Here is a 12,098-nt window from a genome sequence, read left to right on the forward strand (position 1 = left end):
CGCCTGGAGCTCGAGTTACACTCTCAGACAAAAGGCCTCTTTCACCCTGCCCTTTATGTGGGGGAACACACACATCGCTCTGTACAAGAAAGACTGTTGTTGCCCCTGTTGTACAATATTTCATTATTCCCCCCTTTCCTCTCCTGTCTTTCCCTTTTTCCTAGGAATCTGTGGTTTCCCCCCTCCCTCACACTCCCACAGGCGTGGCTCATTAGCCCCTTGGCCTACTTTAAACAGGTGGCCCATGTTTGGCAGAGACCCCCGACACACACACGCTCACATCACTCATCCTTCCCCTCCCTCTCCCCAGGGAAAACACTCAGTCCCCTGATAAATTCTCTAATCCAGCCCCAGGCTTCTCGCCGGGCCCAGAAAGCACTAGGCCGGATGGCTGTTGACTCGTCTGTCTGTCTGTCTGTCTGTCTGTAACAAGCAGATATGCAAAGTGTCTAAATGGTATTTATGCCTGTAGGGCTCTTCTCTCTCTCTGTCTCTTCTTTGTTTGGACTAGACTTGACTATTGCCTCTTGAGGTTATTTCGGTAATAAGGTTAGGTGGGTGCTGGCGAGGGGGCAGACAGACTGTCTTATCGGATTGGTTTAGGGGATCATCCCCTTGTTAAGTAAGTGTGTAGTATCTTATAGAACAGTGTTTAAACATACTCACCATGACCTACCTTTTCCATGACACGGACAGACTAGTGGTAATACTATGGAAGGAAGGAAGGAAGGAAGGAAGGAAGGGGAGAAGAGGAGAGGAAAGAAGGGGAGGTCTAGAGTGTTTAAATGTTAAATACCTTATCACTCCAATTTCACACTCCCGTCTCCAGCCACGATATGACACACACTAATCCTGGCCTGAGGGGAGGGGTGTGTGTCTGTGTGTCACTAACGCCATCTGTCACTCTGTTAACCTCATTAAGCAGTCCTTGATTACCCCAACCTACCTTAAAGCCAGTCAGTCACTCACCTCTCCCCTCCTGTCTTTAACTCCCTCTTCATCCCTATCCTGTGTGTGTGTGTGTGTGTGTGTGTGTGCTGGGGGAAATACCTAAAACAAGCTGTTTCTTGCTGCTTGCCTGCCCCAGATACTGAGGTCAAGGGAATCAGTTTACACACACCCTGATGACAAGGGCTGATATCATCAGAATGTACAGCTAGTACATTCCGTTGGCTCCGGATCCCACAGTCTGAGAGGCCTGAGGAGAGGAGACAGGCCAAGGGCTTTCCCTAGAAAGAACGTTGATACTTTTCACATACACACATATTTGGTTATGGTTACAGGAATAAATGTTGGCAGTTCACTCTTGCTCTCCCCCTCTCTCTCTCTCTCTCTCTCTCTCTCCTCTCTCTCTCTCTCTCTCTCTCTCTCCCCCTCTCTCTCTCTCTCTCTCTCTCTCTCTCTCTCTCTCCCCATCTCTCTCTCTCTCTCCCCCTCTCTCTCTCTCTCCCCCTCTCTCTCTCTCTCTCTCTCTCTCTCTCTCTCTCTCTCCCTCTCTCTCTCTCTCTTCATGTGTAAATATGAGTTTGGATTGACTTATCTCTGCCGCCAAAGAAATAAGCAGCTTAATACAACTCCAGCCAGACAGACGGTGTGTGGATGTTTCCCTTTCCTTGCTTAGAGGGGAAATGTCTTTTGACGGTAGGTGAGGACATTTGGGAGAAATGCAGAATGTTGCAGTGATTTGAGTAAGATGACGAGAGGGAGAGGGGATTGAGAGAGAAACAGGGAGACGAAAAGGAGGGAGGATAGAGAGTGAGATGAGAGGATGGAGGGAGAGAAGGAATAAGGAGGGAGGATAGAGAGAAAGGGAACGGAAGGAGGATAGAGAAAGAGAGATAAGAGGGGGATAGAGGGTGAGGAGAAGGATAACGAGGGATGGAGAATAAAGGGAGAGAGAAAGAAAAGGGAGACAGGGGGAGGAGAGAGTGTTCTGGAGCAGGAAGCTGGGATTTCCTCAGGAGACAAGCACTGTGTGTTTCCTTAAGATAACATGGAGACCTGCACTGGTAGAATATACACACACACACACACACACTCCAGTAGCTGCTCCCACTGTAGGCGGCTTCAAGCCAGGGTTGAAAGCAGATTGAATTCCTTGCCGGATATTTGTTCCTTTATATTATTATGCAACAAAGACAACAACGTTGCATGTATGCATTTCTATTTTTTTGTAGCTGGTGATATGGCTGAGCCTTCTGATGGCTCTTCTCATTAGAACAGAAGCCATAACTTTGATAAATCACTCTGGCTCCTGGCCTCCGCTGCTCTCACTGGATTACAAAACTAATTGAACATTCTTCTTCTTCGCCCACTCTTTCTTTCCTCATATTTCTCTCTCTCTCTTTCTCCTTCTCTGTTACTTTCCCTAGCTCACGTTCTCGCTCGCTTTCTCGATCAATATACTATGTGTGTGTGAGTGAGTGAGTGAGTGGAGTGAGTGGAGTGAGTGGAGTGAGTGAGTGAGTGAGTGAGTGAGTGAGTGAGTGAGTGAGGAACATGTCTGGTAATCAAGCACTGTACTGTAAAGGAGACTTTTCTGTGAGAAAAACTGAGGCGTCTTCTAATGAGGGAGTTGGTGTGCATGTGTGTCTGTGAGAAATACTGAGGCGTCTTCTAATGAGGGAGTTGGTGTGCATGTGTGTCTGTGAGAAATACTGAGGCGTCTTCTAATGAGGGAGTTGGTGTGCATGTGTGTCTGTGAGAAATACTGAGGCGTCTTCTAATGAGGGAGTTGGTGTGCATGTGTGTCTGTGAGAAATACTGAGGCGTCTTCTAATGAGGGAGTTGGTGTGCATGTGTGTCTGTGAGAAATACTGAGGCGTCTTCTAATGAGGGAGTTGGTGTGCATGTGTGTCTGTGAGAAATACTGAGGCGTCTTCTAATGAGGGAGTTGGTGTGCATGTGTGTCTGTGAGAGTCTTCAAAGACCAGACTCCATTCCCCTTGTTGTGATGCCCTCTCCCTGCCCCTGTGTGTGTGTGTGTGTGTGTGTGTGTGTGTGTGTGTGTGTGTGTGTGTGTGTGTGTGTGTGTGTGTGTGTGTGTGTGTGTGTGTGTGTGTGTGTGTGTGTGTGTAGCCCATTCCACAGATTCCTGTCGGGAGCTCTGAGTTATCTGTAGACATTGAAGATGTGGTACAACCAGTAGGACAGGATGAGGAGTGTCTCTACACCTCGACGGAGTAAACACAATAACACATCACAGGAAAAACATCCTCTCTCTCATGGGCACACACACACAGACACACACACACACACACACACACACACACACACACACACATGCACACACAGCTCTGTCAGGTGGCTCAGTGGGGTTTGTCTTCCTCCAGAGTATCAACCCTGCTGTTGAGAGATGACTCATACTGCATCTGGGGATTGTGTGTGTGTGTGTGTGTGTGTGTGTGTGTGTGTGTGTGTGTGTGTGTGTGTGTGTGTGTGTGTGTGTGTGTGTGTGTGTGTGTGTGTGTGTGTGTGTGTGTGTGTGTGTGTGCGTGCGTGTGCGCGCGCATGAGAGATTGTGTGTGTGTATGAGTGAGGGTGTTTGTACTGTGATGTGCCTGTGCCAGCAGTTTCCTGCACCGTAGCCTGAACACTGACCCTAGCCAATCTCTCTCTCTCCCTCTCTCTCTCTCTCTCTCTCTCTCTTCCCCCCAGGTTCCAATTAGTTTTATTTCCCAGGGATCGAAACCATAGTAACAAACCATTGCAAACACTGCCACCCTTTGGCTATTTGTGGAACTACACAGTAAGTTCTGTCAGTACATCCAGTATGTCTAACCTCTCTCTCTCTCCCTCATCCCTCTTCTCTCTCCTCTTTTAGGAAGTTCTACTACATCACCCTCTTAAGGGACCCAGTGTCTCGGTACCTCAGCGAATGGAGACACGTCCAGAGGGGCGCGACGTGGAAGACCTCATTACACATGTGTGACGGACGTACCCCTACTCCGGAGGAACTACCAGCCTGCTACGAGGGTTCTGATTGGTCAGGATGTACCTTGCAGCAGTTCATGGACTGTCCTTATAACCTGGCCAATAACAGACAGGTGAGAGACTAATGAATGGACACACACACACACACACAGACACATTTGGATAGAATAGACTCATTTTATGGTCCACACAATGTTGAAATGTACTAACCTCCCCTTCCCTTTTCCTATAGGTTCGTATGCTAGCAGACCTGAGCCTGGTAGGCTGCTACAACATGTCTACAGTCCCAGAGCAGAGGCGTTCTCAGCTGTTATTAGACTCCGCTAAGAAGAACCTGAGGGACATGGCCTTCTTCGGCCTGACAGAGTACCAGAGGAAAACCCAGTTCCTGTTTGAACGTACCTTCAGACTGAGGTTCATACGACCCTTTATGCAATACAACAGCACCAGAGCGGCCGGAGTGGATTTGGACAACACTACGGTGTGTGTGTGTGTGTGTGTGTGTGTGTGTGTGTGTGTATGTGTTGCCATTTGGAACATGTTATCACACCAGGATACTGTGCTGTTTTCAGAGTTTTCCACCATATATTGGCTGTATTTGGTTGTTAAATTGTTGAACCAAGTTGAACAGACAATTCCCCACCACCCACAGATGTTTGCATCAGGACTGTCAGCTGACACCTTCCCTCCCTCTCTGTACTCCAGGTGCAGCGCATCGAGGAGCTGAATGAGCTGGACATGAGGCTGTATGATTACGCCAGAGACCTGTTCCAGCAGAGATACCAGTACACCAGGCAGCAGGAACGACGGCTGCAACGACTCAGGACCCACAACCAGAACCACAACGGTCAGGGGCTAGGGGTCGAGGGTCAGGGCCTGGGAGTGGGCCTGTGGCCTTCTAGATCCAAACTAACCCCTGGACCAGGAGAGGGAGAAGTGGAGGACCCAGAAGAAGGGGGGAGAACAGAGGAGGTGGGAGGGAGGTTACCGACGGAAGACTATATGAACCAGATAATTAATCGTTGGTAACACACACACACTCATCGGAGGTTAGAGGTCAGGGGTGAAAGTGTATAGGGTAGGTATGGAGACTGAAGTAGAGGTATGGGTTGAATGTCACTGACAACCGACTTTCATCGTTCCCCCTCTCTCGCTCTCCCTTGCCTCCTCTCTCCCTCTTTGTCTCTCTGGTGCTCAACGTAAAGTGCGCGGTGAAAAAAACGATAGTGGGGAATCTCCCAGAAATCCCTTCAGAGAGCAGAGCTTTGTACCGTTGGACAGAAAGTTTTCCATTGGCTGAGCTGAACCGCGAAAATGAAAATGTAACATCTACAGAAAAACAGACTACGTAAAGCAAGAGTTGGACCATGTCTAAAAAGCTTTTTTCTTGGACATCAGCCGCCATTTCAGACATGAACATGCGTCTTAATGACGCAATTCTCATTTTAGAACTACTATGTTTATTATTATATCGTTTTTATGTGTTTTTTTTTTTTAAAGCAGCATTGTAATGACACTGAGACCAATGTTACTGCCTACAGAAACAAGTGATTATTTTATTTGTATGTTTTTTAAAGGAAATGTAACCGATAGATGGACGTACCATGGACCATAGCCATTATTTAAAAATGATGGGGATGTTATGCATATATATGTGTGTAGACTGGGTAACAATCCATCCAAATTACATCCTATTCCCTTTGTGGGGCACTACTTCCATTCCAACACCTTATTATTCCTTATGTAGTGTGCTACTTCTGGCGCCATATTCCCTATATAGTGCACTACTTTTCATCAGATTCCTATGTGGCCCTATAAGGAATAGGGTGTGGTTTGAGTTGTGGCCATGGATGTGATGAATGTTAGAGCTGATCTGATGCAGTGTAAATGGAACTGAGCCCAACCCTACTTCTGATTGGTAGTTAGTGCCTCTCAGGACAGACATGATGACTATTAGACCTACCTGATATTTCAGGCTCACACAACTTTTTTTGGACTACTTTTCCCCTGTGTTTCCGTGTGTGTTTGTCTATGTGCGCATACACATGTAAATAGTGTGTATGCATTTGTAAATATTGTGTGTGTGTGTGTGTATTGTGTGTGTGTGTGTGTGTGTGTGTGTGTGTGTGTGTGTGTGTGTGTGTGTGTGTGTGTGTGTGTGTGTGTGTGTGCGTGCGTGCGTGCGTGCGTGCGTGCGTGCGTGCGTGCGTGCGTGCGTGCGTGTGTGTGTGTGTGTGTGTGAGAGAGAGAGAGAGAATGGCTTTAGCTTTGCTGTGTGATTGACATGCTATATGACCAATCTCTTGCCATAGTGTTAGAGGGATGAATGTGAACCCTTTTAATTTATTCCTAACATGGAGGGAGAGACACACACAGACAAAGGCTTGAGGTAGACATTTCCCTTAACTCTAGGTCACCTTGATATCTGACTCTGTATCACTCCCATGTGAATATGTCCAAAATAACACACACACACACCATTATGTCAACTACAGCACTACTCAGCGATGGTAACGCTTTTGGAGTCCCTCAAACTCAAATTATACCAGGACAAACTGCTATAAACTTTCTTTACAATCTTATCGCTTACACTAGTGTCTTAAATATTTCTGTTGAATGAAATTTAATATTTTCCATCACAAACATTAACTTCCTGCGTGTCTCAACTAGTTCCCTCTATCAGTGTCATTCAGGCAATTTTCTTATGATTGCAAAAACGGATCATCAAACCACCAATTAAAATATTCAATTTTTGTAAAAAAAATAATGTTTTTGTGCTATTATTTCCAACATTGGTGCACTCATATACGGTATATGATATACTTTCTCTCTCTAGTTCTTTTTCTTACTCACACACACACACACAGTAAAACTGCAGAAATCTGACCTCATAAAACAGCCTGTTCCCTCTTAATGACAGCCTTGGTCCTGTCAACACTGATCTACTGTCTAATTCAATCTACACACACACGAACACACACCTTTATCCAAGGCCAGCCGGAAACAGCCCGTGGCTTGAGTGGAGGGGTTGAGGGGAGTAAATTACACTTCATGTCCTTGGTGGATTGAGGAGGAAGAGGGGGGAGGGGAAGGGGGGTAGAAGGAGCCAGGATGAGGCAGGGGATCAAGTAGAGTCAGGTCTTTAGAGGTGAGAAGTGTAAATAACACGCAATGCCCTTCATGGAGTAAGGACAGGAGAAGGAGCCAGGGTAGAGCAGGAAGCAGCAGTCATAAGCAGCCTCATGATTAATATTTGTTTTAAACATTTTTTATTTAACTAGGCATGTCAGTTAAGAACAAATATATTTTTTACAATGACGGCCTACTCCAGCCAAACACGGACGACTCTGGACCAATTGTGCACTGCCCTATGGAACTACCAATCACAGCTGGATGTGAGCCAGGTACTATAGTGACACCTCTAGTACTGAGATGTAGTGTCTTAGACCACTGCTCCACTCAGGAGTCCAATATAGCAACCCATTGACCTTTGATTGATTGATTTTATTTACCAGTTAAAAAAACACAAGAATGCGTACATTTTAAAAACGTAAAAAGGAAAACCCAAAGTCAGAGATTTATTTCCATTGTGGTCCCTAAAGTGCATGGACCTCGGACACACCACAGGGCTGAACAATATTTCCCTGGATAGAGAGTACATGGTGGACTATACTAAACTCCATGTCTATGATCTCTGATTGGCCCTTTGTGTCAGTACACACAGACCCTGGCTCGCTGTCATTCCAAGAGCAGACAAGTAAAACCAGAAGTAATGGATGAGATGCAGCGGGCTGGAATACAAGAGATGTCGGCTTAGGATTCTTCTATAGGACAGTGAAAAACGGGCCTTACCATCTCATCAGGGCCCCAGCCATCCTACGAGGTCGAGGCTAAATCGTACCCATGTGACACTGAGTTCATAGAGGGTCCTTCTAAAGAACATAGCCCAGAGTCTGTGTGTCTGTATTGCTTGTTAATGTCAAATAAATATACAGTAGAGCCCCACTGACACCCAGAGATTTATACTGTCCAGTCTATCTGGCCATGACCCATGGCTTGCCCTCTTGGACCCTCGGTTGAATTACCAGTAATCAGACATTTATGGACACACACACACACACCTAACATGAAAACAGATGTGGGTTCGGCTGAGTCAATGGAAGCTATATGGATTACAAGTTAGAGATGGGCCATAACGTGCTTCTCTTATATGTGATTTAATATGTTGAATAATATTAAAATTATATGCCAATATATCATCAATAACTGGGACTAGTCAGTATTAATACCAAATACAACTGCCTCCTACTCCTCTCTACAGGTTCATGTTAATGATAGGGTTCCCCGCTTCACAAGTGGTGAATTAGCTTCATGTTGGGGACCTCTCCTCACCCCCATTATACTGACATGGAGACTTTAATTAGCGAGGACTCACATGAAACCAAAGACTCACAGACACACAGTAGAGTGTGTTAATATTAATGTGAGTGAGTTTAATTGGGGATGTTTGCACAGGGCTGGTCCTGTGTGTAACCTATAAAATGGCAGTCCTGCGAGGTGTGACAGCAGCCAGGGAGAACGCCGACCTCCCGCCCCAGGGACGCCATTTTGTATTTGACCCCAGAGATGACAGCCACATCCCATAATTCATCTGGAGACATCACCTTCCTGACAGACAAACGGCCCCTGTGGGGAGTGTGTGTGTGCGTGCATTTGTGCAGGCGTGTGTTTGTGGGGGAGGAGGGCATGTGTGTGGTGTGTGTATTGGTGTGTGTGAAGGTCAGGTCTGACAGGATAATTAATGGACCAGCTCTTTTTTGTATTAATATTAAATCAAACCATTGAGCTAGTACAGTCCCTCAGGAACTGACCCTCTCTCCTCTGTAATTTCTAAAACAGACGGGGTGCCGACTGCAGGCCGGTTGCCTACCCTTCCTACAGCTGGTGGCCTGGTGCAGTCGCAATAACCTGTAGATTATGTAAATGTCTATATTCTGTCTGTATATTTTGTCTATTGCTAGCAGCAGCACTTTACTAAGTCAAAGTCTGGTATGTGAAAATGGACTTGGCAAATGAAGGTGATTCTGATTCTGATGTGTGCACCATAGAGATAGATAGAAGCATTGTAGAGCCCAAAGCCTGTTTTAGCATGGGGAGTGTGTGTGTGTGGTTGCATGTGAGTTCTTGCTAAGGGGAGTGCCATTGAGAGGGTAGCGAGTACAGCCCAGTACATCACGGGGCCTAGCTCCCTGCCATCCAGGACCTCTATACCAGGCGGTGTCTGAGGAAGGCCCTAAAAATTGTCAAAGACTCCAGCCACCCAAGTCATAGACTGTTCTCTCTGCTACCGCACAACAACAAAGTCTGGGACCAAAAGGCTCCTGAACAACTTATACCTCCAACTTCTACCTGCTTAACCAGTTAATCAAATGGCTACCAATCATCTAAACAGATCATCAAGATAGATGGATTATTTTAAATATGTTATTGGACAATAAACAGATATGGCTTATTAACCTATACGGTCCAAATAATGATGATCCAAGCTTCTTTGAAAACATATATAAGAATATATAAGAATTTAACTCTACAAGCAACACTAGACACTAGACTGTATTATTATGGTGGGAGATTTTAATATGGTCTTAAATACCTCTATGGACCGGAAAGGAAATCACACTACAAACTATCACCCTCAGGCACTTAAGGAAATCATGAATGTCATGGATATATGGAGACTTAAATACCCTGACCTAGTGAGATATACATGGCGGAGGATTAATCAAGCTAGTCGTCTTGACTACTTTCTTATGCAAATTCTCTCTGGCACCAAAAGTTTAAAAAGTGTTGATAGGGGACAGAATGTGGTCAGATCATCACATAATTGGCATATATATTACTCTTACAGAATTTCCACGTGGGCGAGGATATTGGAAATTTAATCAAAGCCTACTGGATGATAAATTGTTTAGAACTAGGACAGAATAATTTATAACTGAATTTTTCAGACATAACATAGCAGATCCCCTTATTGTATGGTACACTTTTAAATGTGCCTTTATAGGCAATGCAATTCAGTACTCATCTATAAAACAAAAGCTATTTAGATCAAGAGTTCATATTAAACAAGGAAATTGAAGGACTAACAGTACAGTTAGATAGCAATAAAAACGGTAGCATAGAGGCACGGAATAAGTTAGAGGAAAAACAACAAGAAATGGAGGAACTTATTCAAGAAAGATCCAGTGTAATATATTATAATAATAAAGCAAACTGGATGGAATATGGGGAAAAAGCACCAAATTCCTTTTCAATCATCAATATAGAAAATGCTACCAAAGAAAATGTATTGAAACTTGTTACAAATGATGGAGTCACGCATGATTCACCGAATGATATTTTGAAAGAGGAAGTAAAGTACTTTAAGAATACGTTTTCGTTTTAGTCTCCATCTCCACTAACTGAAACTAATTGTATGGATTTTTTTCCTAATAATAATGTAAAATTAGCATCTGTACAGAAAGACTCATGGGAAGGCCAAATTACAAAGGAGGAATTTCATGATGCAATTAAAGCCTTTAAGGCTGGGAAAACTCCAGGGCTGGATGGCATACCAGTGGAAGTATACAAAACGTGTTTTGATATACTCAGAGGACCATTATTAGCATGTTTTAACCACTCCTATATAAATGGTAGATTATCAGACATGCAACAAGAAGGTCTGATAGCATTATTACTGAAACCGGACCCAAGTGGTATATATAAAGATCCAGTCCATTTAAAAGATTGGAGACCTCTTACACTTCAGTGTTGTAATGCAAAAATCCTAGCAAAATGCTTGGCGCCTAGAATTCAAAAAGTATTGTCAGATATTATTCATCCTAATCAAACAGGTTTTTAAATGGCCGATACATTGGAGATAATATAAGACAAGTACTGGAAACAATAGAATACTATGAAATATTGGGGACACCGGGTCTGGTTTTCATAGCTGATTTTGAAAAGGCTTTTGATAAAGTACGACTGGAGTTTATACAGTGGGGCAAAAAAGTATTTAGTCAGCCACCAATCGTGCAAGTTCTCCCACTTAAAAATATGATAATTTTCATCATAGGTACACTTCAAATATGACAGACAAAATGAGAAAAAAAATCCAGAAAATCACATTGAAAAACATGTAGGATTTTTAATTTATTTATTTGCAAATTATGGTGGAAAATAAGTATTTGGTCAATAACAAAAGTTTATCTCAATACTTTGTTATATACCCTTTGTTGGCAATGACAGAGGTCAAACTTTTTCTGTAAGTCTTCACAAGGTTTTCACACACTGTTGCTGATATTTTGGCCCATTCCTCCATGCAGATCTCCTCTAGAGCAGTGATGTTTTGGGGCTGTTGCTGGGCAACACGGACTTTCAACACCCTCCAAAGATTTTCAATGGGGTTGAGATCTGGAGACTGGCTAGGCCACTCCAGGACTTTGAAATGCTTCTTACGAAGCCACTCCTTCGTTGCCCGGGCGGTGTGTTTGGGATCATTGTCATGCTGAAAGACCCAGTCACGTTTCATCTTCAATGGCCTTGATGATGGTAGGCTTTGTTACTTTGGTCCCAGCTCTCTGCAGGTCATTCACTAGGTCCCCCCATGTGGTTCTGGGATTTTTGCTCACCGTTCTTGGGATCATTTTGACCCCATGGGGTGAGATCTTGCGTGGAGCCCCAGATCGAGGGAGATTATCAGTAGTCTTGTATGTCTTCCACTTCCTAATAATTGCTCCCACAGTTGATTTCTTCAAACCAAGCTGCTTACCTATTGCAGATTCAGTCTTCCCAGCCTGGTGCAGGTCTACAATTGTTTTTCTGGTGTCCTTTGACAGCTCTTTGGTCTTGGCCATAGTGGAGTTTGGAGTGTGACTGTTTGAGGTTGTGGACAGGTGTCTTTTATACTGATAACAAGTTCAAACAGTTGCCATTAATACAGGTAACGAGTGGAGGACAGAGGAGCATCTTAAAGAAGAAGTTACAGGTCTGTGAGAGCCAGAAATCTTGCTTGTTTGTAGGTGACCAAATACTTATTTTCCACCATAATTAGAAAATAAATTCATTAAAAATTCATTAAATTTTTTTTTTCATTTTGTCTGTCATCTTTTTAAGTGGGAGAACTT

At 44.2% G+C, this 12,098-nt stretch overlaps 1 protein-coding gene across 1 annotated transcript in view; it reads left to right on the forward strand.

The window, feature by feature from the left end:
* The window catches only part of LOC139373125 (heparan-sulfate 6-O-sulfotransferase 1-A-like), a 23,241-nt gene extending 16,544 nt beyond the window's left edge, over positions 1-6,697 (forward strand). Inside the window, exons 2-4 of the mRNA XM_071113253.1 lie at positions 3,824-4,046; positions 4,166-4,414; positions 4,639-6,697. Coding sequence (XP_070969354.1) covers positions 3,824-4,046; positions 4,166-4,414; positions 4,639-4,962 — 796 coding nt within the window. The 3' untranslated portion in view covers positions 4,963-6,697. The remainder of the gene's footprint in view (positions 1-3,823; positions 4,047-4,165; positions 4,415-4,638) is intronic.
* The last annotated feature ends 5,401 nt before the right edge of the window (positions 6,698-12,098 follow it).

The sequence above is a fragment of the Oncorhynchus clarkii genome, chromosome 18 (assembly GCF_045791955.1).
Source record: "Oncorhynchus clarkii lewisi isolate Uvic-CL-2024 chromosome 18, UVic_Ocla_1.0, whole genome shotgun sequence".
Taxonomy (NCBI): Eukaryota; Metazoa; Chordata; class Actinopteri; order Salmoniformes; family Salmonidae; genus Oncorhynchus; species Oncorhynchus clarkii.